Source organism: Musa acuminata, chromosome BXJ2-10, assembly GCF_036884655.1.
Source record: "Musa acuminata AAA Group cultivar baxijiao chromosome BXJ2-10, Cavendish_Baxijiao_AAA, whole genome shotgun sequence".
NCBI classification, from domain to species: Eukaryota; Viridiplantae; Streptophyta; class Magnoliopsida; order Zingiberales; family Musaceae; genus Musa; species Musa acuminata.
Genome location: NC_088347.1, coordinates 34,925,986 through 34,952,123, shown reverse-complemented (window position 1 = coordinate 34,952,123; position 26,138 = coordinate 34,925,986). Strand labels below are relative to the sequence as shown.

Genomic DNA, 26,138 nt, shown 5'->3' with positions numbered 1-26,138 from the left:
TGATGGGCCTAAGGCTCGCCCGCTTTTCTGGTCGTTAGTCGAAAGACCTCTAACAATCATCTCAGAGATCCTCCAAAGAGCTAATCAATACACATCAGCCAAAGTCATGGTCTCAATACACAAGGAAGAGGCTAGCAGGAGGGTGCACCATAAACCTTGGGTCCTAACCTCGAAGTTGCCCAAGAGAAGACATTCCCGAATAGACGATCAATGGGAGAGAACAGGGCTACTCCCCCAAAATATCACTTGGACGGAAAAATATACACATAAAGCCAAAAAGAAAAAAGATAATAAATGTCATTACTACACATAAATAAGCCTACAATATGGGCTAAAGGTTCCATACAAAAAAGAAAACAAAAGCATCAACTGGAGGAGGAAGAAAAGCCGGAGCTGGAGCCATCATCAAAGGAGATCCACCCCCAAGACCCTTCCATATCATCAACCCACTACGTAAAGTGGTCCTCCTCCATGGCCAACCCAGGATACCTAGTCTGGAAGTGTTAAAGGGCTACAAGGTACCTATAATATTAAGAGTCCCTCTTCGCCCTTCGTAGCCCCCGACGGAATCCCATCGACTCCTTGTACGAGGCGATTGCCTCCTACTCCCAAGCGGCACCGCTTCTCCGCCAGAATCTCTTTCGCCTCCTGAGCCCCATTCTGAAGGCCATCAACTCATTAGAGCTAATTTGCATTGGCCCTCCAATTGACGACCCCGCTCTAGGGCCTCCTCCAAGCGACAACACGGCCCTCCCAAGCATCACTCAACCTTCATTAGGCATCGCTTGGACTCTTCCAATTATTGTTGGGCTTGTTCCAATAGGACAATTGTCTTCATGGCTTAAGCCTCAATAATCGCAGGGCCCCTCTCAAACTTTACCACCCTCACCACGAGGCTTGCGTTCGCTTGGGATAACTAGCTCACCAACATCCTCACATTGTGCGCACGGTCGGCTAGGCCTATGACGTAGTAATGGTGCTACCTAGAAAAATAAAATCAATTTCGAGAAGACAGGAGTACCAGGAAACCTGGGCACGTGTCAAGATCTCGTTGTAGTAGCACTGATCGACCAGATACTTTGTGGAGGCCTGGTATATCAGCTTGCCCAAAACTGAGATAAGCAACCTACAGTAATACTTGCTCGCGGTTGCATTGCTTTTCCATAGCCTCGCGTCTTGCGTCAACCCCTCCCACCTAGCTTGGAGGGGAGCCTCGGGGGTCGCTAGAGGATGGTTGGTCATCTCAAAGGCCATGTAATCCCCAGGGGGTAGAAACATAGTTGGTAGAAGGGCCTGGGTCCGAGTCATCACAACGGGCCACGATGTGTTAGGAGTTCCTAGCCTACCTCCATCGGGAAGGTACAACTCTCCATGCCCTCCTCTAACAATGAAGGGCCCCTCAGTCTCAGAATGTTTTTCATAGCATGCTTGGGCCTTTGATGGACTCACGATGAAATATCCCCACCTACAAAAAGAGTCAATCCCTTGCAGCAGGGTTGGTCTGGTGAAAGATTCCACATATGGCTTTGGGTCAACCCTCACCAGGGTTCTCTGAACCACCTATCACGAGCTCAACACTTTCAAGAACGAAGGGACACCCTCCTACGGACTATAAGGATCTATATCAGCCAACAAAGAAGGTGCGGAGAGTTTTGACGGATAGCGATAAAGCAAAGCTCTGAAAGCTAATGATATCAAGACGAAATCCTATCATATAAATACCTCAGAATAAGCTCAGCAAACGTCAAAAGTAGCTCGTCTTCACAAGGTAACATTCATACAAATTCATCTAGGGACAATGTGAAATCTAGCGCAAGAAATGCCCGCCATGAATGCCGCACCTTCAATCATTACATGACAGTAGAGCCTCAAAAAGGGGCATGACTCCCTAAGTAGATTAAGCTTTAGAGCAGCAGAAGATCCCCTCCATAATTAAAAATCATAGGCAATACAAATCTCAAGGACCAGAAGATGTGTCGCAACATGACGTGCACAATAGGCAATGCACCCCGACAGTAATAACACCACCCATTATAAAATCAACCACAGCCACTAGCTAGCCACCATAGTGGGTCTATCCTCCCACTTACGCAGTCGAGCTAAAACCCACTATAGTGGATCTATCTTCTTGCTCATGATGGTTGAATCAAAACTCACTATGGTGGAATCTGCTATGAAGGATTGATACCGACACTCTTGGCCACGATGGTCGAATCAAGACTCGTAATAGTGAACAGATAATGATACTCCTGCTCACGACGATCGAATCAAGACCCACTACAGTAGACTATTACCAATACTCTTGCCCATAGCGGTCGAATTAAGACCCACTACGATGGATTGATATCGATACTCCCGCCTACGATAATCAAATCAAGACCCATTATGGCGAAAGCCGCTATAGTGGTCTGATACTGATCCTCCCACTCACGTGGTCGAGCGAACACCTGCTATTGCAGACCTACACTCTCGCCTAGGCAGTCAAATACTTGTCCCTAGAAGCGGAAGAAGAGGTAGACCTAAAAGATGACCCAACCTCTCGTGCGGAATGGAGAGACAAAAAACAGAGAAGGAAACCTCCTGAAGCAGAAGGGGGAACTAAAAAAATGTGAGAGAATAAACTCCCGTGCGGAAGAGAGAGAATGAAGATAAAGAGAGGAAAAAAGAGAGAGGTCTCTTAGGTCAACACTTGTTTAGATAAAGATTGCCCTAGTAAGAAAGCACAACCCATCCCAAACGAGCCTCGCACCAACCACCACAGTGCCAACAATGAACCCAAAGCCATATAATGATGACATCACCATGCAAGAATGTAGAAAAAGTGACATCTTTTGAGACCTTCATTCGAAACTCGAAAGAACGCCTTTTCGGAGTGATGAATTATAGGGATAATCCTAGCACTCCCCAGCACCTCTCACCACATAAGCAACACTTGAGCAAAAGTCCAGGAACCACCTACTCCATACGTCTACCAGCTAAAAGTCACGTCACTACCTCGACTTCCAGAAATGGGCCCACATAACCCACTCCTTACTTTACATCGACAGAAGTCATGCTTATACATTAATGACTAACTGTATAGTTCGGCTTCACTAGTCTTTCCTTCTTGACGATCGATAAATGGATCACTCCTTACCTAACCCAAAGTGGTAAGGAAATCAACCTAGAAGCATCCCCCCAACGGTCCACCCCAAGTACTAGAGGACACACGCTAGCAAGCCACTCTCATTAATGCCTATGTCGTACAGGGTAAGGGGGGCCTTGGTGAATGCATGTTGAGGTCGCTTAGTACCCAATTATAAAAGCTAAGCCCTGGACTATATTGGGGCAAGCAGACAAGAGCAATTTACTCTCTCACTTACATTTCTCTAACTTAAGCATCGGAGGAGCCTAATCGAGACGCTCCCAATGCAGATCTATTGTGCAGGAACCCCAACACCATCTAGAGACACAACTAGGAGGCGGCCCAACAATAAAGATGATCTAGCTCTCCACACCGACTCACCATGCCAGCTCTCTACATCAGCAAAGAGGAGTCTTCGGGAAGGACCTACATATCTTTGATGCATGATGCTAGTTATAATATATGATTTTCATTAGATTTATATAATAGTTGATTAAAAATATTATTTTCTCTCTTATGTAATTTTATCATTTTAGTATGTTACTATTTATTATGTTTTAATAGTATATTATTAATAATTAAATGCTTGATTATAATTTCATGATGAGATAATTCAGAATTAAAGGAATTGATTAAGATTTGGATTGATATCAACCAACAAGGCCCAACCCCATTGCGTAAGCCATAGCCTACAAACTAGGCCCGTATAACAAACATAGGCCCAACTAGTAGGCTAGACCTAAATCATAGGTCAAGTTCCAATCTGCATGCTAGCTCGACCCAACCCAACATAGGTAGTCGTGTAATGCACATAACTAGCCCATAGGCTATGCGTTGGCCCAGCCTGGTATAGTGCATATACAATCAAGTGAAGTGCACATGAAATCAATCTCTATCTATGGTGCTAATTTATCAAGAGCATCGTGGAGGAGCCAATTTTGCAAGGATTCAAGGCGAAGACGTTAAAATTATTTGAAGGGAGCTTCAATCCTACCAAGCACATAGTTGCTTTTGCCTCATATATGATACTGTTCAAGACTACAAACCCCCTCATGTATATTTCCAGCAACTCTTAAAGGGGTGACAAGGGAATTGTTAAGAGGTTTCGCATGATGGGAGACCCCTCAATCTTGTTTAAAGAAGAGGAAGTCAAGTAATTATATTTGGACCATGATGATACTCTTGTTGTGTCACTTAAAATTATCAATGCACTAATAAAGAGAAATCGATACAAAGAGCTCTACTGACATCGTAGCCCAAATAAACGTCTCATATTATCTATTATGTGTTATTACCTGATTGGATATCCCTGTAACCTATAACCAATAATTCATATGAATAATCATTATCGGCATGCTTTAGGAGTCGATGGCTCTGTGACTTTGCTACATCGAAATGAGAAAGAATATGATAAGAGAAAATGATATGATAAACACATAAGTTAAAACATGATAATGCATGATCGACGATTCGACCATTTAACTAAATAGATGGTTGATATGTGATAGTCAAATTTTATTTTATTTATTTGCTCCTCCATCTCTAGCTCATTGTTACCATTTTTTTTTCAGTTTATTTTTTCTTTCATCTCAAGCATTTTAATGTTAACAAATAATTAAAAAATATAAAATCATGTAGTGAAAAATGTACGGACTATATTGAAAATCAAAAGAGATTATATTATAAATTATTATATTAAGACAACAAGAAGTCATTATGTAATATATATTATTATATTAAATTTGACGATGATATACACTATCTTAATAAAATATGATATAATATTTTTTACTTTAGATGTGATCCTCGGGTCTTGATCAAGCAACTTATATTTTTCTATCAAGAAGTTACATTCGGATCAATTAAGAGAATCACAACTTTGCAATAACAATATAAATGGATCAAATAAAATTATCCATATATATTTTTTCTTATGCTTAAGAAGGGTCAAACTTAATTTATTATTATTAATATAGATTTTGATAGTCGCCTCCATACATCGAAATTAACATGACCGAAATAAGCACGTGACTAAAGCAGGCGAGACTCTCCAGTGAATAAATCACCCCACAAAGGAGCATTATGGTATTTTGCTCTTGGTTTAAGAAATAAGCAATGTTTACGTGTTTACATATGATCGATTAGGTTCGATCTAATCCGATTGAGTCAGACTCAAGTCAAGCTCGGATCGAGATCAATTTCGAGCCAAAATAAGAAGGCGCGGTCGCTTCCCTATCATGACAGGAAGGACTGTGATGCGCACGTGAGCTGAGTGGGCAAGACCACGGGCGGGTGCGACCTTTTTGTAAATAAATCATCAAAGTCGGGGTGTTATAGTAATCTGGAATTTGTTGAAGAAATAAAGCGGATGTCGTCTCGCGAAGCCTTTTAGGTTACGGTCGCCTCTCATCAGTCCTGGGCGGTGCTGCACCGGCTGCTCTCAGATTCCCTCTGCTTCACGCCACAGGTAAGAAATTTGGGTTTTCAGGTCGTCAAATCGGTATCATCTCTTTCTTATTGTTTGAATATGGTACCAGTCGTTGCTCGTTTGCGTATTAGTCTTTCCCTTTTGGTGGGTCGCCGTCTTGTTGCCGTGTTCTTTGTCCTTTCTTTTAGTTTGGAATGGGTATCTGTTTTAGTTTGCATGTCATGCTGATTTTTTTATTCTCTGTGGGTTTTCTTTCTAAAATTGCGTTGCTCTTTGTTTTCGCGCTAGGGTTTTTTTGCAGCTCTGATAGGGTTTAGGGTTTCAAGGGCGCCTCATGATTTTGTTGGAGGTCTTAGATTGGCGCATTATATGTTGCGTCTCTATCTGTCTGAATTGGTTGTTTTCCTTTTGCATCTTGGCCTTTACATTTCTTGGAGTTGATTTGTGGATTTGTTGCCTGGCTTCGCGTCATGTTTTTCTCTCGGGTATATTTGATTGGACTACATATCGATGTTGATAAGATCCTGTTGTGGCTCTGTGGAAGCGTTTGTCATCGTTGTTCCATCTGATGATCCATTGATACTGTGGCATCGGACTTTTGTACTATGGATATCTGCTAGGCTAGACCAGAAGTTGTACTGTTCCCGTAGCTTATAATTATATCTCAATTCTTTCCGTTCAAATTTTTTGGTTAAATCATTTTCCTTCTGTTTACATGTTAGTAGAAGAAATTCTAATTTGCCTTCTGAAATGATGCAGGCGAAGTTTCTCTTCTGTTGGGTCCTTGAATAGTCCAGCTGGAAAAAATGGCAAAAAAGAATAATCCTATTGTCTTCCTTGATGTAGCAATTGATGGGAAAGCTGCAGGACGGATGGTGTTTGAGGTATTCGATCTAATTATACAGTTACTACATGACATTTTGTTGAGCTTCACATTCCTTCATACAACTCATCTGCCTTTTTCATCATTTTGGCATATATCGTTAAAGTGCTGAAAAATTACATTTTTGCAGCTTTTTGCTGATATCGTTCCTAAGACTGCTGAAAATTTTCGAGCACTCTGCACAGGTAACTAGATCCTCTAAGATCTTGTAACTTAATCCATCTTGTTTTTTGTAATGGTTGCTCATGTATTCGCTCTTCTTTGTTTTTGGATTAGATAAGACACTATGTAATTCTTTTGTTCCTTCTTTATAAGGATTCTGGGTGTCATTTTCGTGACGGACCTTTCATGTATAAAGGTCTATTGCTCTTGAAAGCTCTTCTATCCTCGGTGCACTTGGGTTTTGTTTAGTTGACATTTGGACCTTACCTATGACGCTTGATATTCTATTGCATCACTTTTTATCTTCCTTCACTGCATCCTCCGTTTTGTTCCTATTCATCCTCCTTTCAAAGCTCACTTGACATTGGAGATCCTTTTGTTTGATGCTAAGTACTTATGGGCTTGTTGGTATGGTTGTGCAATGTGTCATGCTTCTCATGATTTGATTTCCTCTCCGAATCATGTCACTATCATTACGCTTTACACTTTGACACATAACATTCGGGCATACACATAGCAAATCTTGAGTTGTCTTGAAGTGGATAAGAGTTAAAAAATGTGAAACCAATGGTCTTTTAACATGCATGCACCACTGCAAAATGCGTATGATGTGATGTGTGGTTTAAGCTTATGGGATTTGCCAAAACCCCATTTTTTATTCTGAAACCCTTGATTTTTTTTTTTGTGATTATCACTTATACTGGAAATCAATATATTTAGCAGATGTTAAGTTGATATGGCTAATTCTTGATTGAGGTTCCTATTTGGTGATGTTTTTAACCTGTCAATTACTTATGATCTAGCCTAGTTTCTCGCTAGGCCTACTTTGGTCTACCTTGTGCATTCTGGTTGATTTTGGTCAATGTCACATGGTCTACAGCTCATTCAAAAAATATGGTCCCCACAATCTGATCCTGCTCAATTAAAAATCCTAATCCTAAACTGTACAACTGCTTTGGAACTTGATCACTATCTTAAAAACCTTGTTCCTTTAAAATGGGGTTTACTAAAAAATGGTAGAGCTTTGCCATCTGTGGTAGGCAACATAAGAATCTTTAGATGCAGGTTTTTTGTTGTGTGTTAAATCTTGACATAAATTCTGAAGGAAATTCTTAATTACCTTCATAAAAGATACTAACTAATGAAACAGCATGTATCTTTTGCTTGGCATCTATGATGGATCCGGAATTGTCGGAACTCATGAACATTTGTACCTCAATGTGGGTTTTATTTGTGCACATTAGGAAGGAGATGTGAAGACATTGTTTTTTTGTTATCTACAAGGCCTTTATCTTATAAGAAATACATGCTTGCTATTACAAAAACCACCTAATGGAGTGGCTTGCCAGCATCTCAAACTTAATATCAAAAGGTCACTTTTTCTCAATATAATTTTGCAAATGTGTGTGGAAGGTGACATTATAGTGAAAGAAGTAGATATCATCTCTTGGTTTTTTTTTGTTTTTCTTTCTGTATACAAAAATTATCAGACTAATGCACTGAAGCCAATTTCCATCTTATCCATCATCCAGAGGTCAATGATGGAAAAAAAATGGTATTAAGAGTTCAAGGAAACCAGGTACTCTTTTAAATGATTGTTTTGAGAATTCAGGTAGTACTAGGCATATATTTACAAGATGTAGATTGAATACCAGAATTGCCAAAAATTAGATAGGTTTCACAAGAAGCATTATTTTACCATATAACATTTGTTTAAGGCCATCTATATTGGCATCACAAATCAGACTAATTGCAGCATGCATGCAGTTCTGTTGGGGGGCACTAATTATCTGGACTTAATATTCTATATTATAGTATGTAGTGCAAGTCGAAGTGAGCATTATTTTTGTAGTAGTCTTTGCTTGTTGTTGTAGAGAATCCATATGATATTTTTAAAAAGGATTGCCTGACATTGTGATGTTTAGAAGTTCTCATGGGTTTTACTAATTAAAGATTTCTATTGGGGCTCTTGGAGTTGAGAATTTCAAAATTGGTCATCAATATTAGTGTGGGTGGAGAATTCAGGAGTTTTAACAAATGGGTGTTAGCTGGATCAGATTTGCTGTCTCAGAATTAAATTGATAGATTAAAATTTCAGTTTCGGCAGTTAGCCTGAAGCATTTAAAATTGTTTTGTGTGCATGATATCTATGTGATTTGCTCTTGTGTATTGATGTCAGGGCATCAAAATTTTGGTCAACTAAGTGGAGCTCCTAATGTGTGTGACCAATTTGTGGAAGATATATTGCTAACTTTGGATGAGGACCCTTGTAAACTGAGCATTTTTTTATTTTTGACCAATCCTAATTTGTATCAGCTTCCTTGATTGGATTAGACCTTTTCTTTCTATGAAAAATTCTTTTTCTCAATGTATTTATCAAATCAGGTGGACTCAATAAAAGACTTGCCAAAACTTATCAGAATCAGCTGATTCTGACAACAAAGCAAATTCTGGCTGGTTAATCTTTTGAATCTATTTCCATCATGGTATGGCCGTAAGAAAAAATAGATAAAAGATAAGGAAGGAAAGAAGAAGAGAAAGAATCAGAGGAGATGGACTGACGGAGTAGGGGAGGAGTGGATGAAGGGAGAAAGGGATGAAAGCATTCTGTTCAACTGCCAATTCCTCCTAGCTGAACTGTTCAATAGCGTCTTACCAATTGCACCTCACTCTGCTTGGTTGCCTGGTGCTGCTCTTGGGCTTTGAATATGAAGCTCTCAAAATTGGGCTGTCAAGATTTGTATTATCTCATACAATAAACTTACATTATGTATATTATTAATATAATATGATATATCAATGTATGTTCCCTGTTAAACAAAGATACCAGTTACAACATCTGGCCCCACAATGGATACGCCAGCGTCCAAGCTGGTGAGGCATAATAAACCATGGATGCTCCCATTGCCTGCCATTGTATGGATGCCACAAGTTTCTATCTCATCGAGAAGGAATAAAGCTATGGTGGTTTACAATAAACTAATTTGAATATAGTTATTTACATATATGTATACATTTATAGAGTTATATATATACACATAAAATATGTAATTTAAACTATAAGAACATAACAATGTCAGAAAATATTAAAATATGATAACAAAAATTTATTTTTATTTTTATGATTGTTGTTCCTTTTGTGAAGTTTAATATCTCATTGATTCCATACTGGTTGATAACAATTATATTATCTTCGGTGGATCTGGATCTTGATTTTGTTTATATGACCTATGTAATGATGACTTGAAATCTGCAGAAGCAAAACTCAAGGGGAAGGGTTTCTCATTTATGGAGGACACAAAGGTTATAGAGCCCATTATTGATAAGCCATACCTGTATGGCATCGAACCTTTTTGACATGCCACCTTTGAATTTCACTGTTGCAACTTCCATGATGTGCAACACCAGCAAATCTTTCAAAGTTTTTTTCCTGCTGGTTCCTCAACATGGATGGATAACAGTTTCTTGCTTTTTGGAGTCATGATGTGTTGTTCAATTATGACTGTATATGTGTGTGTACACTACAAAAACAGAACCAAGAAAGTAACATGATGCTCTATTTGATGTCAATGTTTCTGTCCTTTTTTCCTTTTTTCTGCATGTCTACATGTCCATGGTAGTTAAGCTGCATTGATACTTTTTATTAGGTTCTTCTATTGAAGTTTGAGGCTGTGTATCCATGGATATTTAAATGGGAAAAGTTTTCTGCCACTGTTTTCAACAGTCCCTTTTTTTCATCTATTTGATATTTTCGCTCTGTTGGGAAGGGAGCTACTGACATTATTTTGTGCTGAGGTGGGTATGCCTTCACACCATGTGATAATATATTTGGTCAAGAGACCCTTGATTAATCAGCTGTCATAGTAGTTGTTAGTGGTGGAAGAAGTCATATACTTTTACACATTGGCTGGTTAAGACAGTTGTTTCTTGTAATTACCTTGTCATTGGTGGCATATGCATAGATTATTTGTAGAAAAAGGTCTTTCCATGTTTTTTTCTAATGGGAGAGTCATTTCTTCTTGTTATTACATGAATGGTGATTGTTAGCTAAAAATGATTATTTCTTAATTCGAAAGATGGTTGAACTTGAACCAACTCCATTAATTATGGACCGCTGATGAGTTCAGCTTTACAGGTGAAATAGGAATTGGACCTACAACTAAGAAGCCCCTGCATTACAAGGGTTCGGTCTTTCATCGAATTATTAAGGGCTTTATGGCACAGGTATGTTCTTTATTTACATTGCAGTCCTCCATTATCGTGAGACTGTATGCCTTGCTTTTCTTGTTTTTTAAATTAGATGTGATAGCTTTTGCCCTTTGTCGTTTGTGCTTGTTTAAGCTGTAGGATACAGGGCAGATGGTCACGACTGCTTTTCTTGTCATATAGTTTATAAGGTTGTATTTTGTTGTGTCCTAAAAACAATTTTTTTTTATATCTTAGCCTGTTGAGCCCAACCTTTTGTGATTTGTGTTATATGCTAAAATGGTGCTTGATGTAATTGTTATTTTGGCAGGGTGGTGACTTTTCAAGACGTGATGGTATGCTTTCTACATCTCCATTACCCTGTTTTTACTATATTATTTTATGATTTTTTGTTGCAAGTGTAGTATATTGTTGTTATACAGCATATACACTTGCCTAAGTTGATTACCTCATATATACTTGCCTCAGTTTAATTACCAGATATATGAAAGGTCTTTGAAGTTTGAGAGTCTGGCAATGTGTGTATTAATTCCTTACATAAGCTCCAGATGTTCTATTGATTTGCACATGTGTAGAAATGCATGTTGCATATGTACAAACACTAGCAATAATCTTTGTTCTTTTTCTTGCCAACTTGCTAACTTGTGCACATCATGGAAATTTTATTTGATCATCTATATGTCATGTGGTGGCAATTGCTATGTTAAGACATCATCATACCTATTTAGTATTAGCATATGATGCTGAAGGTCACGATATCATAGTAGTTTCACAATACAAGCAAATGGTGAAATGTTTGACTCATTAGTAATTTAGAATGTACAGATAGAAAGTCTTGGTACAGCATTTCCTTTTGAACATATGCCAATTGAGAATCTTGTGAGTTGTACCTACATTCCTAACTTATACTCTGCCAGTTTGCCCCTGCTTATTTCTCATGCATGCTTCTTTATTTTACTCTTGACATTGGATATATAACTGAAAACTGGAAGTTTCTTTAGTATCTTTAACTTGCTGTTTCATTTAATTTCTTGCTCTTTGATAAATCCTCCCTTTTTCAGGGACCGGTGGTGAAAGCATATATGGTGGGAAATTTTCAGGTAAATTTAGAATTAAGTAGGATTGCTATAAATGCCTTAGGTAAATAAGCTTCAGTATCATGACGAGACATTTCTTTATAATTGTGTGCAGCCTACATATGCTGCCCTAGGAAAAAAACTATTTGTTTCATTATAAATCTTGCTAGTGTTGTGTGATTAAAGGTCACAATGTAATTCCCTAGTATTTTCTTTTATAGAACTTTGGCTTAATTGGTAAATTAACGAGCAATTAAAATCTATTGTCCAATATGTGCAGATAAACTAGGAATAAAATAAAATTCAATTAATTAATAATTTTAAAAATAAAAGAATTTTGTCTTTGAAGGGAATCAATATCTTGGAGAAGTATTTACCAAGGTTCGTCTTACCGGTCTGTTCGATATACTGATTAGCTGTCGGTATGGTACGTATCGAGCATATCGACACATGATACATGGAGGTATATTGATATCCTGTCCATATCGGTCTCTTGTCGGACTGGTATGTACCACCCATACCGAGCGATACACTACGGTATGGTGAACCTTTGTATTTACTCTTAGTTATCTAATTATTAGGATGAGAATTTGACATACATTTAATTTAGTCAATATGATTGAGGTGGTAATGTGGTCATCTGGTTTATCGAATATTTGGTGCCTACCTCTTTTTTGATTAAAAATCTGGCTATGTGCATGTATATTGGTGTTAGTGTTTTTCCTTTATCCAAACCATCTATCATATTGCTCTGTACATTATGTGCATGTAATTTATTCCAGATGAAAATTTTGTGCTAAACCATGATGGTCGTGGTCTTCTGTCAATGGCAAATGCTGGCCGCGATGCTAATGGCTCTCAGTTTTTCATCACTTTCAACTCCGCTCCTCATCTCAATGGGTTAGTTCCAAGTTTGTCTATTGAGGTTTCTTATTTGACTGTTTTTGATACTTCAATCATACAGATGAGGAAATTTTCAGATTTTGCAATTCTCATGCATCACACTCTGATGTCCCAAGCGGCATGATGCTCTTGTTATAAAATTTGCTTCATACTGTGTATTTGTGGAAAAGCATATGGACATTTGCATCTTGTAATTCAACTGAGCTTGTGATTCATGGAACATAACAAAGTGAATCACCAACAGATGTTAAACAGATCACTGGTTGTTCACAATTGTTTCCTCTTCTGCATGCATTTGATTTGCTTGTATATGTATAGCAAACTGCATTGTTTATTTAGATATTATTCTAGGCACTTGTTCCTCTCAACATATGCCTTCCCATTTTGTTATGCTGGCAGTATTTGCCAGCTCATGTCATAGCATGTGATTCAGTTCTAATATGTAGGTCATTGTCCCTTCTGTCAGGAAGCATGTTATTTTTGGGAAGCTCATTCTAGGACATGAAACCTTGAGGAACATAGAGAATGTTGATGTGGATGGTGACAGACCTGTTGCTCTAGTGAAGATTGTTAACTGTGGAGAGCTTTGCGAAAATGTAGCAGTGGTACATGAAAATGGTACTACGTGTCATAAGGAAAATAAATTTGTTTTTCTAATAGGCTTCTACTTACTTTGAGATTAAAAAGTTCACCCTTTTCTGCCTTCTGGCTGCTAATCAGGTTGCTGTATATACCTTTTTTTCTTTAGTTGTCCAACTGACAATGTGGTTTTCATATATTCAGACAAGAAGAAAGATTCCAAATCAAAGCAAGTTAAGGATGCTTCTGATGATAGTCGACGGCGGGGACGACATAAAAAGTCTTCTAAAGGAAGAAGGAAGTGGAAAAGAAAAAGATATTATTCATCAGAATCGGATAGCTCGTCAGATGCAGAAACAGAAACTTCAGATACTGACAGTGATTCTGACTCTGACACATCATCTATGTCTGATGTAAGCAGCTCAAGTGATGACCGGCGACACAAGAGGAGGAAGTATTCTAAGCGAGACAAGTACAAGCGTGGCAAAAGGAAAAGGGATAGAGGGCAGGAGAAAAGGCGCAGAAAGCGTGAAAGGAAATTAAGGCACAAACTCAGAAGGTTTTTATCTAACCCGTTCCACAAGTTGATATATGTTTCATGTACATTTGGGCTGACTTTTCAAAGTGCATTTCAAAATTTTTGTTTGTCTCTTAATTCATCAAATGAATAAATACTTTTATACTCTGCTACAAGGATAATGGAGAGTGAATCTGAAACAGAGAGTACCGATGGTAGCAGTTCTCATGATGATGGATATCACAAACGACGAGTACGAAAGTCTAAGGTCTCATCTCATGTTTCTGGTATGTCTAATTTCTTCTTCTTCAGAATTTTGGCAGTGCTTCTAATTAATCTATTTTTAAAATATTGCTAATGCCATTAATAATGAAGAAAATAACTTGAGAATGTAATGCATCACAATGTTAATATTTTTTATTCTAGGGACTTTCTGCCTTGGAAGATGTTACCTTTCTCCCAGTTCCTAGAAATAATTCTGAGTCACTACTTTGATATAGTTTGAACTTTGAACTTTCTTTATTACATAATGAGATTCTTCTCTGCTAACCGTATTATTATTTTTTCAGATGAAAAACAGTCACTGCTGCCTGTGGAGAGAGAAATCATTACCGATTTACCTGATGAGGGAACTATACCTGAGAAGCCTGTTGGTGAAGAGGCCAAGTCCCAAAGAGAAAATGGAGAGCTCCAGAGCAATGGCATTACCGAACCAACGTCTGGCAGGGATATGGATCAGCTACCAGGTTCAGAAGGCCATAAATCAAGGTCTTTTGTTTTTCCTTGCACATGAATCAACCTTTCTTCTTCCCCCTTCCTGGTGAACTTAGACTTCATTCGACATTCGTAAACAGGAGCCAAAGCATGAGCCCGAACCAGTCCATGAGTAAGAGTATGAGTATCAGTCCAAGGAGGAGTCCTAATGGCAGCCAAAGTCCCAGAAGGTCAGCGAGCAGGAGCCCCGGTACAAGAGATCTTGATGGAAGCCCTGACCATGTATCCCGAAAGAGCAGCATGAGTAGAAGCCCACCTCGGAGAAGTACCAGCAGGAGCCCATTTAGAAGAACTATTAGTAGAAGTCCTATAAGAATAGTCATAAACAAAAATCCAGTTGGCCTGACTGGGAAGAGCAAGAGCAGAAGTCCAGTTAAAGTTCATAGCAGAAGTGCAAGCAAAAGCCCAGCAAAGTCCCTGCAGCAGAGAAATCTTAGTGGAAGCCAAGACAAGACTCCTATTAGAAGAAGCTTGAATAGAAGTCCGGTCAATGAAAAACGGAGGAGCATTAGCCGAAGCTCAGGAAGGTCTCTGCAGCAGAGAAGCCCTAGCAGAAGCCCAGTAAAGGCTAGGAGAAGTGTAAGCCGAAGCCCTGAAAGGTCTAGAAGCAGAAGTAAAAGCCATAGCCCTGTACAGGCTCGGTCACGACCAAGCATCAGCAGGAACCAGGGGAGTCCTGTTCACAGGGCCGCATCACCTCCATCCAATCGTCGAAGGAGCTTATCAAGAAGTGTTTCTCCGGATGGATCTCCTAAGCGTATAAGGAGGGGTAGAGGCTTCAGTCAGCAATACTCCTTTGCTAGAAGATACCGAACTCCATCCCCTGATCGTTCTCCTGTTAGATTGCATCGTTATGGTGGAAGAAATGATCGTGATAGGTAGTGTGGCTTTATGTTGAATGATTGTGAATGGTACTCTAATGTGTGATGTTCTTTATAGTTATGAATTTCCTTGTCATGTATGACCCTGTTTATTGCTTTTTTAGGTACTCAAGCTATAGAAGCTACCACAATCGCTCTCCTCCTAGACGATATAGGAGCCCTCCAAGAGGAAGAACCCCACCAAGGTAATCTTTCCTTCCTGGAATGTTTACTATGCTGCAAAGTATACATTTTTAAATCATGGATTCGAATGAAACATTATGCTATATTACTATGCAAAGTAATGACTATTTGCTTTAAAGCTATTAGTGTTGAGGTAGCTTTTTAATCGGGCAGTTCTCAGTTAGGTTTAGCTTGATTTCAGCAAAATGAATAACTGGTCTTGCAATATTGGATCTTAAATGGAACCGACATAAAAGGTGATGTGAACTAAACTAAACTGAATCTTTCAACTTGGAGAGGTCTGGTCCAATGTCTTGGGTTTCCTCCTGAGTTTTTTCAACTATTTTTAAGTGTTTTATTCAGTTTGTTTTGGTCTTTTATAACCTGAATATCATAAAAAACTTGTAGTGTTTATAAATTTAAATTTTCAAAGGTGAATGCGGAGAAACTTATTAGATCTGTTCTCTCATATATGTCTTGGTTTTGCAATGCTGACCTCTAACTTCAACGTCTATTGCCTTGTTGTTTTATTTGTGTTCTTCCTTAATCATGTATGCAGGTACCGAAGTCGGAGGAGCCCTACTCGAAGCATATCTCGCAGCCCTGTTGGCTATCGTGGCCGGGCAAGAGGCGGCTACAGCATCAGCCCAGCTCGCAGTCCTTCGCAAGCTTCAGAAAAACCAAGGTCACGTGGTGCAAGAGATAGCATTCGCCCTGAAAAGCGTGTGTCAGTTTCTAAAAGCAGAAGCCCATCTGGATCCAGATCCAGATCCAGTTCCAGGTCTGGTTCTAGTTCGAGGTCCAAATCCAGGTCTCGTTCTTCCCAGGATACTCCCTCTCCAAAACGTGCGAGCAAGGAGCAGTCGAGGTCTCCCTCCACCAGTTCTCATGGAAAGAAAGGGTTGGTTTCGTATGGAGACGGCTCCCCTGATTCCGGTGGGAGATAGAAAATAATATTATATTAACTCTTAAGGCTCTTTATCTGTGAGCAGCCGAGTCAAGAGAGATTGTCTTCAGAGACCACCGGATGCCTGTACGGGGAATAACTGGATTGTACTTTAAAAGTATCATATGCGATATAAACACGTGCTCTTATGTTCTAATTTTTGGAATTTGGACTTTGGAGCGATTGTTCTTGAATTTATATGTTTAATTTGGATGCTAGTGAACATGGCATGATTTTGATGGTAGTTCTATCCTTGTGGTGTCTGCCGAGTCCTATCAGGGCTGCTTCTATGGTTTCCGGATGTTGTGTAATAACTGCCAGCTTTTTTTCTCGTTTGGCTGTGGAGAAAGCAGATGACAAATGCTATGTGATTAATTCTTGAACGTACTTTGGATCCACCAAGAAAGGGATTTGTGGAGGGTAGTGAGGTTGCTGCAGCGTTGAGTTCAGGTTTGAGAATGCTTAAATCTTGATAGTTGTTCGTGGCGTCGAGTCTCTCTCCAAAACCCCGTCGGTGAAAACCAATGTCCATAATTTTCTCCTCTTACAACCGCAATCGCTATAATTTCTATTATAACGATGTCATTATCATTAATAGAATCATTGTTGTCGTCATTATTACAACTATTTTTATAATAACACTAAAATTAATACTACCAAGGCCAACTGGGCCAAAGGTAAACACGATATGAGCCCAAAACCCACTTCCCCTTTGCGGTGTCAACCAGCCGTGACAAAGGGTGTCTATTATTCTTTATTAACAGCGAAAGGGAAACGAGTGTGGCAAGGGGCAGCCGTCGACCTGAGAACACACTGGCCGAACAAGGAGGGAGAGAGAGTGAGAGAGACGATGTGGAGAAGGGTTTGCGTCGCCCCTCAGCGATCCGCTCTCGCGAAACCCCATCCGTCGGCCGCCGCCCTTCGCGGCCGCGCCCTCTCCCCCTTCCCGCCCTCCCCGAATCCGGCAGTGTTCTTCTCCTCCGTTTCAGGTAGGACCTTTCTTCTCCTTAGGGGTTCTCTTCGTTTGTTTCCGAGATCTTGGATCGGGAGTTGGTAGAAGCTGATCCGGATTTGGTCGATCTCTTCCTCCTCTCCTTCTTTCTTCAGGTGATGGATCGTTGAAGAAGAGGGTGGAGGACGTGATGCCGATTGCCACCGGGCTCGAGCGCGAGGAGATCCAGGCCGAACTGGAGGTTTCTTTTTTTCCTTTTCCGATCTCAAAATCGTATGCTTTGAGTTGTCAGGAAACTGACCGTATTTTGATGTTTCCTTATTCCGGTATTTAGGGAAAGAAGCGGTTCGATATGGATGCCCCCGTAGGCCCCTTCGGCACCAAGGTAGGGGTTCTCGTTCCTTCTCTTTTCTCATAGGGGTTCTAATTCTTGATACCCTAGGCGCAGTATTTGGTTTGTCTTCCTCTTTAATATGGTTGTGGATATATTCCCCGTGTTACCGAAATAGATTCGGATGTGTGACCGAGAGGACCACTATATATGGATATGCATCTTTCACACTTCTTTTTGTTCTTTTGGACTGTTTTCAGGCCCTTCGGGAGCCTTAAATTTACAGTTACCTGTCTAACTTATTTTTACATCTAATTGATCTCAGAAACCGGGATTAATTTGATTCGACTTCTTTACATGGGTTTCGTTAATAACATCTGACGCAAAAGCTTAAGCTGTATCTGTGAAAGTATCACGAGAATTTTAAGCCAAATCACATTGTTTCATATAGAGCACAAATGCAACTGTGTTGAGGTATAAAAATTGGATCTCTAGTTAATTATTTCTTCCTTTGTTAGTAGAGACATAGCTCTAAAGCAATAAGCATCTATATATATGTCAACAAATGTCTTTAGAGTTCTTTCTGATGAAAGTCCATGTTCTCATGGATGACTCTTTATAGATATAATACATATTTTATTAATATAGAAGTTTGTCATTGGTTTACAGGAATATTACTGGTTAACTTATGCTTATGTGCACAGAATATTAGATTTATGTAAGTGATTTGCAGAAACTTGAACATGGTTTCCTGCACAGGAACCATATTTAAATTTTTGCAATAACTTGTCATTGGTTTACAAAAATATTACTGGTTAACTGCTGTTTAGCTGCGCAGAATATTATATTTATGTAAATGATTTGCAGAAACTTAATCATGGTTTCCATCCTTGCATTATGATGACCAGATTTGATGGAGCTGTAGAAACTAGTGCTTGTAAATACATAATATTCTTTAGGCAAGCCCTTGTTTCCTTTTTTTTGTTATTTTTAATCCTAAAAGCTGCCTCTCTGGTGATCCCCCACATGTGCCTCTCAAAGCTTGATGACACCCACTGTTGCAAGCCACATGCTGCCTTCCAGCCCTCTCCTCCTCATCGTCATCCCCTCCACCCCCCCTGTCTCTGTCTTTTTCCCCTAAAACATTTTGGTCGTGGAGGATCTTTTAATATTCATTTCATACAACTCAGAAATTGACTTTGTCGGCCTCCTTTGCAAATCAAAATTGGCTCTCTCTTTGGGACTCATCTTACTAGTTCTACAGCAGAAATGGTCACTTCTGTAAGAACTTTACTTTTTGTGGTCCACTTCCTTGCAACCACTGATGCTCTTAACACAATGAAGCTTGAGATATGTTGAAGATTTAAAAAGATCTCAAATGCGTAGATGAGCTTTGTTCTATTTTTTTTTTTAAAGAAGGATCCATCAATAAGAGTTGTCATTGTTTGGCAATAAACACCTCCCTGATAAAATAAAATCTAGAGAAAATCTCACCAGTCTTCTACCGCAGTCACCTCCTTTAAGAATGAGCTTGCCCCAGAACAAGTATATAGATTCCATGGTAAATTCATGTCAATTTTGTCCATCACCACAGGAAAATTTGATGTTAAAAGTATTTTTTTGCATTGAAAAACAACCTTAATTGAACTGTAGTGATGTTAATTTGGAGCATATAAAATCCCTGGGAACAGGGAAGTGTGTTCAGTGCCTTTGAATCTCCTATAGGTTCTATCTGTCTTCTTATGACATTTGTCATTACTAATATGTGATGTCAAATTATTTTTTGCTCTTGGTGTAATAATCAAGCGATCAGGCTTGCTTATGTATGGTTTTTTTTATTCCATTGCTTTTCTCTAATGAGATACTGATGTATGTTTGTCATGTCAGTCAAGTGTAAAAACCCTAATTGCACAATATGTATATCACATGTTTTAAGTGTTAAATAATCCATATCCTTATTTGCTTCCATGCTTAAATGCAGTATAGTATTACTGTGATAGGGATCCTATATAATTTTTATTGCAGTATAGTATCACATATATTATTGCATTGATCTATACAATTTTTATCTTGTTGTCCATCATGGCTTGATTCCTATGCCTTGGCAAACTTCTGCTAGGAGTTATATTAATAAAAATCAATATTGCGATGTGGTTTCCTTGTACTGCTTGGACAATGACTTTTTGGCTGACTGTTCTTGATGAACGTGACTGTTTATATATATATATATATATATATATATATATATATATTATCAGCTGGATAATGAGCATAGGTGTTGGTGCTTGACTTTTTTTATTTAAGAAATGTTTCATTGTGTTGTCATATCATAAATTGCCCCATCTTTGGTCTACTTGTAGGAAGCACCTGCTGTTATCCAATCTTATTATGACAAGAGGATAGTTGGCTGTCCTGGTGGTGAAGGTGGTAAGTTGACAGAAATAAGATGCTATTAGGTTCTCAGTTTTCACTTTTGCAGGTTTTCTGCCATCTTATACTTAATTTTCTTTTTTATGGTAACAAAATAACATAAAACAGTTGTTTTCATCAGGCCTTCATGGAATACCTCGAGTCTGGTGCCTGGAAATTAACATATATATATTTTCTGTTTTTTGCAGAGGATGAACATGATGTTGTCTGGTTTTGGTTGGAGAAAGACAAGCCTCATGAATGCCCTGTGTGCTCACAATACTTTGTGGTAATTGAGATGACTTTCTACACTTCACAATGCTATGAAAGAAAATGAGATGCCTGTAATACATTTTTCAATAGATACTTGTTGGTTTGAAAGTAGAACAACTCAAACTAAACTCTGTTTCTGCAGCTGGAAGTGATTGGTGAGGGAGGGCCCCCAGATGGACATGGTGATGAAGATGATCACTGAACGTGGCGCTGAATCATGCAAGAAATAAAATATGGTGAGGGGGGAAGTCTCTCTGTTGTGTAGCTTCAGACAACTTTTTGGCATCTTCAATTTTCTTGCCCAAGTGTGGCTTATGTTTTTGTTTGAATTTTTCTTTTTGGCTACCATCAAGACCATCAATTATCAATGGACTCTTGGGGTTTCAGTGCATTGTCAAATAATATACTGGCCACATTAGAGACCCGATTCTTTCTTGATAAGAGTGTCAGATTGATAAAGGTTTGTCTGTTTTGAACATATTATAGTGGTCTATTTGTGTTTGCTAAAACCAACTTCTTAGGGCTACCAATGTAACAACTTTTTAGACTCTGTTGGCCTTTAGGATCCATTCCTACTGATGTTGCCAGCTTTTGGTGAAGTCAGTGGCTGCTTTATACCGTGACAACATTAATTTTAAAGAGTTGAGATATTTTGATGTTATGGGAGGTATGTCACGCCCTGTTCTTCTTGTTTGAAGTGTTTTGATGTGTTTTAAGTACTCGAATTTGCTTACAGACGGCTACTCGGTTTCAAATCAGACAGTGCAAGCTTGTTTTCATTGTCTTCTTGACTTGTAAATCATGAAGGAAATGGCACTCAGATGGCAGCATGTTTTATAGCCGGCTTCGTAGTTTCAAGCTAGATATAAGTGACTGGTAAAAATCCATGGTGAAATTTACTTTGTAACCCAAACATTTTTAGGATACTGGTTGATGCTGATAACTTAATTTTCTTTATTGGCTTGGAAAAATACATGGTGAAATATGCTTTCTGAGATTTGAACTTTCATGAATATCTGTGCTGAGTATGAGACTTCATGTTCGGTGACTGTTTCTTGTGCACAACAGAAACACCGGGCATGATCATTCTGGTGCAAATGGAAAGTGAAGCGGAACATAAACAACTCTCCACTTGTTTGATCTGGAGCCGCCCATGATTACAATTCAATCCTACACCTCAATGAATGGCAAAAATATAAGCTTAGTTGACACTAAATTATTCTCTCTTTGCTTGCTATTTTATTTATGGGTTGTCATACTGTGTCTGGAGTTTCTTCCTACGGTGGGATGGATGCCGGCAGAATATCTATAATGCTTTCTTTTTGGATTATATTCGAAAATCAATCGTATTTAATCGGGTATCGTGGTCCTTTCAACTTTACTTTAGAACCTAATTATGTGGTGCTCAACTTATATATATATATAAGAGGAGTTTTTAACGACGTTATCGGGAGCTACCAATGGCTATTGTGGTTGTAGTCAATGAGAGTGTTGGGGATTTTTGTGGCTTCGTGTAGGGAAGGAAGATGAGGAGAGTGAGTGACAGCTAGAGGGAAGAAGAAGGAAGTGGACAATGTAGATATCGATGCTTTGCATATGTATCTGTGTCACTTTGCACTTAAGTTGATGTCAATAACAATGCACTTACGTTGATGTCAATAACGATGAGAGAAAGGATGATGCTCATCCTTCCCCTCTTCCCATTCTTCTCTCTTTTATCGCTTGGCATGCGCAAGGGGGGAAGAAGGATGAGTGATGATGTGATTATGTTGAGCATCGATCATCCTTCTTCCCCATTGTATCACTTATCATTCTTCCCTCTTGCACTTGTTAAGTGACGAAAGGGGGAAGAAGGATGAGGGATCAGCGAAGGGGGTAAGAAGGATGGGCACTGCTCTTCCTCGCATTGTTGTTCGCGTCAACTTAAATGCAGAGCGACACTGATGTAGATGTAAAGGGGCATTGTTATTTCTCACATCATTGTCAGCAATGCTCTACCTTTGCATCTCTGTTGGTGCTGATGCATATGTCGAGTGGCCCTTTCACTGCTCTACATCTGTGTCAATGTCGAGCATAGTAATATTGATGTAGATATAAAGCGATGTCATTCTTCCCCATATTGTTGTTAGTGTTGACGCAGATGCAGAGTAATATCGCTTTATATCTACATCTGTATCGACACTGACACGATTGTTCAGCAACGTCTGTTGTCGCCGACGTAGATACATACATTGATATCTTCGTCGTCATCTTTCTTCTCTCCTTTTGTCTCACTTCTCATCATCGCTCTCTCTCTTTATCCATAACCGTCACCGACGACCTCTAATAGTATCGTTGTCTGTCGCCACTGAATATGTAATTGAGATATTAAAATTATATTTTTATTTCTTATTTTTATATGTGTGATATATTTTGTTGGTTAAATTGATGATATTATAATAAATAGAGTTAAATATTTTATTTTTATAATTAGAAAATTTTAATATAAATTGTTTAACTCTAAAAATCGGAATGCTTCCTGCGATAACTGTTCTTATTATAAATATACTCTGTGATATTGTGTGTGTGTAAGGGGAGACCTTGATGAGCTAGAAGCCCGCTTCCTGCACGCCAAAAGTCGAACGCGCCAGCCCATGGCAGTCACCGCCGGCCGAGACGACTCCGACCACGACAGCAGCTGCTCTTCCCTTAGCACTGCCCTCGAATCCCGCCGGAGCTGGATTAGCGACATCAGCTTCGGCACTTCCAGCTCCATCTCCGCCCGCTCCTGCCGCGGCGGAGGCCAGCAGCAGCAGTTGAAGCCCCACAAGGCGAATCAGGCCGAGTGGGAGGCCATCCAGCGTCTCCGCGCCGCCTCCGGCAGCGTCCGCCTTGAGCACTTCCGCCTCGTGCGTCGCCTCGGGAGCGGCGACCTCGGCAACGTCTATCTTTGCCGGCTCCGCGACCCCCGCTTCCCGGGCTGCCTCTACGCCATGAAGGTGGTCGACCGGGAGGCGCTCGCTTTCCGCAAGAAGCTCCAGCGTGCGGAGACCGAGAAGGAGATCCTCCGCACGCTTGACCACCCCTTCCTCCCCACCCTGTACGCCGACTTCGACGCCGCTCACTACTCATGCCTCCTCATGGAGTTCTGCCCCGGCGGCGACCTGCACGTCGTCCGCCAGCGCCAGCCCGGCCGCCGCTTCACAATCTCCTCTGCCAAGTAACGCTCCAACCCCTTTGTCTCGATCTCCAATCGTTGTAGTCTGACTGCAAGGTTCTGACGAGATGTACGCATGGCTATTACGCAGGTTTTACGCCGCCGAGATCCTCTTGGCGTTGGAGTACCTCCACATGATGGGCGTGGTCTACAGAGACCTGAAGCCGGAGAACGTGCTCGTGAGGGACGACGGCCACATAATGATCTCCGACTTTGACCTCTCCCTCAAGTGCGACGTCGTCCCCAAGCTCATGACGCAAAGACTCAGCGGCAAGCCCGTGGCGAGGAACGCGAAGGGCTCCCGCTCGTCCTGCGTGCCGCCCATGCAGCCGGTGCTGGCCTGCTTCTACGGCCGTGGCGCCAACAAGCACGACAGGAAGCCGAAGACGCCCGAGGAAGATGACTTGGATGACCAGGAAGAGCTCGACCCGGAGCTCGTCGCCGAGCCCATCACCGCGCGGTCGAAGTCGTTCGTCGGGACGCACGAGTACCTCGCGCCCGAGGTGATCTCCGGCGCCGGCCACGGAAGCGCCGTCGACTGGTGGGCGCTCGGGGTGTTCCTCTACGAGATGATCCACGGCAGGACGCCGTTCAAAGGCGAGGACAACGAAAGGACCCTCGTAAACATCATCAAGGCGCCGCTTTCGTTTCCCGTAGCGGCAGCAACAGGCAAGGAGCTGGATGAGTTGCTCAGAGCGCAAGATCTCATAAGCAAGCTCCTGGTGAAGAACCCCAAGAAGAGGATCGGGAGCGTGAAGGGCTCTGCCCAGATCAAAAGGCATGTGTTCTTCAAGGGTGTGAATTGGGCTCTCATCAGGTCAGTGAGGCCACCTGAGGTCCCCGGAGACTCAAGGAGAGCTCGGAGTCGGAGCAGAGGTCCGGTAGCAGCTCAAATGCTAAGCAAGAAGGTCAGGGATGAGCCATACCACATCCCTCAGCATATTGACTACTTTTGAGTGTTCCCTTCATGTACATATTAGAACTGATAGCTCCTGAATCAAGCTACAAGAAAGACTCAGTGTGAAGATCGTGGCCTTGACTTCCTTGTATTCCACAGCAATCGGGGGAGCAGAAGAACCTTGTTATTGTTCTGGTCTCACTTCTCTCCCCTCTCTGTGAACTCTTTCGAGTCTTCTCTCATCGTTTTGGTCTCACTTCCTCTCTCCAAACTACCTGTTGTCTTTTCAACGTGACTGTTTTGGTAAGCGTTTCATCTTTTTTACTTTGACTATGACAAAGTAGACCCAAATCTTTTGGAAAGAAATGGTATTTGGTAATTTGCAATGTCGGTCACCACAGTTGGTGTAGCTCTTCTGTAATCAAACAAGATGGTGATTCTATCAACCTAACTATCAGAAGGAAACATGAAAGATACGGCTGTGATGTCTTTTGTAGGACATGATATCTTGTTCTTGGTACCAAGAGTTTAATCTGCATTCAGCATCCTAAGAAGTAAACCAAGTCCTTAGATGCACAGGATAAGGAAAGAACACAAGAATACTCAACGATCCTCGGTTGCACGAGAAGCAAGTCATATCTGTTTGGATCTAAAGTGCACATTCTCCATACACTAGTAATATGCTTACAGTGCACAGCCACCGGAGCAGTCGATGACTGTGGATCGTAAGAAGGACAGCAATGATGTGGTGACAGAAAGACATCATTTAAGTGTGGTTTCGAAGTTCATGATGAACTGATAAGCAGCAACAGATGGGTGAAGATGAGCAATAATAACAGAGAGAGAGAGAGAGAGAGAGAGAGAGAGAGAGAGAGAGAGATCGTGATGAACTCGCAGAGGCATGCGCGTCTCACATCCCATTTCCCCATCCTTCTCTGCCACGCCACAGATTCTCGTGCACCGACGTCGTTTGAGTTGGAGCGCCTGCAGCATTCAATACAGCGACAGGAGAAGGCAGTGAATGATCGAAACCATCGCCATGAAAAGGCACGTATGAGTTTTGTATACTTTCTTCATTCGATCAATACACAGAAAAATTACTTATCATCACGTAATAGCTGGAAACATGCATGGGATTCTTCTTCTGCTACAGTTAATGGCTGCTGCTGAATTCCCACCAGGGAAATCATGTACAGAATCCCTGGCAATGATGAATGACATCTCTTGCACTGAATGTGCCATTAAGAACCTCATGTTTCCCAATCATGCACTTCCCCTCCCTTCGCCTCGCTCGATGTGGTCGGGGTGTGAATGATGAAGGGCACCAAATAAGTGCATGGCTTCATGATGCCACAAGCACGACCATATGGTTGAGGATGAGCTACTTCCATTGTCATCATTGAATGAATCGAAGTCCGTATGATGATGATGATGATGA

At 40.6% G+C, this 26,138-nt stretch overlaps 3 protein-coding genes and 1 long non-coding RNA gene across 6 annotated transcripts; all 4 read left to right on the top strand.

The window, feature by feature from the left end:
• Window positions 1–5,476: 5,476 nt before the first annotated feature.
• LOC135625373 (peptidyl-prolyl cis-trans isomerase CYP95-like) lies at window positions 5,477–16,798 on the top strand. 3 transcript variants are annotated; one of them, XM_065130091.1, is made up of 14 exons: window positions 5,477–5,591; window positions 6,312–6,436; window positions 6,566–6,620; window positions 10,733–10,821; window positions 11,114–11,138; window positions 11,865–11,903; window positions 12,662–12,779; window positions 13,249–13,400; window positions 13,566–13,920; window positions 14,056–14,165; window positions 14,448–14,646; window positions 14,733–15,530; window positions 15,638–15,718; window positions 16,255–16,798. In XM_065130091.1, exons 2-14 carry the CDS (start codon window positions 6,359–6,361, stop codon window positions 16,640–16,642), a joined length of 2,487 nt encoding a protein of 828 aa, XP_064986163.1. In that variant the 5' UTR covers window positions 5,477–5,591; window positions 6,312–6,358; the 3' UTR covers window positions 16,643–16,798. The 3 variants fall into 3 exon arrangements, with proteins under 3 accessions (XP_064986163.1, XP_064986164.1, XP_064986165.1); XM_065130092.1 differs by lacking the exons at window positions 5,477–5,591; window positions 6,312–6,436; window positions 6,566–6,620 and adding an exon at window positions 10,945–10,994 and having other exon boundaries at window positions 10,746–10,821; XM_065130093.1 differs by lacking the exons at window positions 5,477–5,591; window positions 6,312–6,436; window positions 6,566–6,620 and adding an exon at window positions 10,939–10,994 and having other exon boundaries at window positions 10,763–10,821.
• A 606-nt stretch (window positions 16,799–17,404) lies between these two features.
• On the top strand, window positions 17,405–21,030 carry LOC135625371 (putative cytochrome c oxidase subunit 5b-like). The gene is made up of 6 exons (XM_065130090.1): window positions 17,405–17,630; window positions 17,749–17,834; window positions 17,928–17,978; window positions 20,285–20,351; window positions 20,543–20,622; window positions 20,749–21,030. Exons 1-6 carry the CDS (start codon window positions 17,492–17,494, stop codon window positions 20,806–20,808), a joined length of 483 nt encoding a protein of 160 aa, XP_064986162.1. The 5' UTR covers window positions 17,405–17,491; the 3' UTR covers window positions 20,809–21,030.
• Window positions 21,031–21,136: 106 nt separating this feature from the next.
• Window positions 21,137–21,563, top strand: LOC135625372 (uncharacterized). The gene is made up of 2 exons (XR_010492033.1): window positions 21,137–21,273; window positions 21,343–21,563. It is a non-coding gene; the product is annotated as an uncharacterized LOC135625372 (long non-coding RNA).
• Window positions 21,564–23,190: 1,627 nt separating this feature from the next.
• LOC135624260 (protein kinase PINOID 2-like) lies at window positions 23,191–25,024 on the top strand. The gene is made up of 2 exons (XM_065127685.1): window positions 23,191–23,805; window positions 23,894–25,024. The coding sequence occupies exons 1-2, from the start codon at window positions 23,240–23,242 to the stop codon at window positions 24,756–24,758; spliced, it is 1,431 nt and encodes a 476-aa protein (XP_064983757.1). The 5' UTR covers window positions 23,191–23,239; the 3' UTR covers window positions 24,759–25,024.
• The last annotated feature ends 1,114 nt before the right edge of the window (window positions 25,025–26,138 follow it).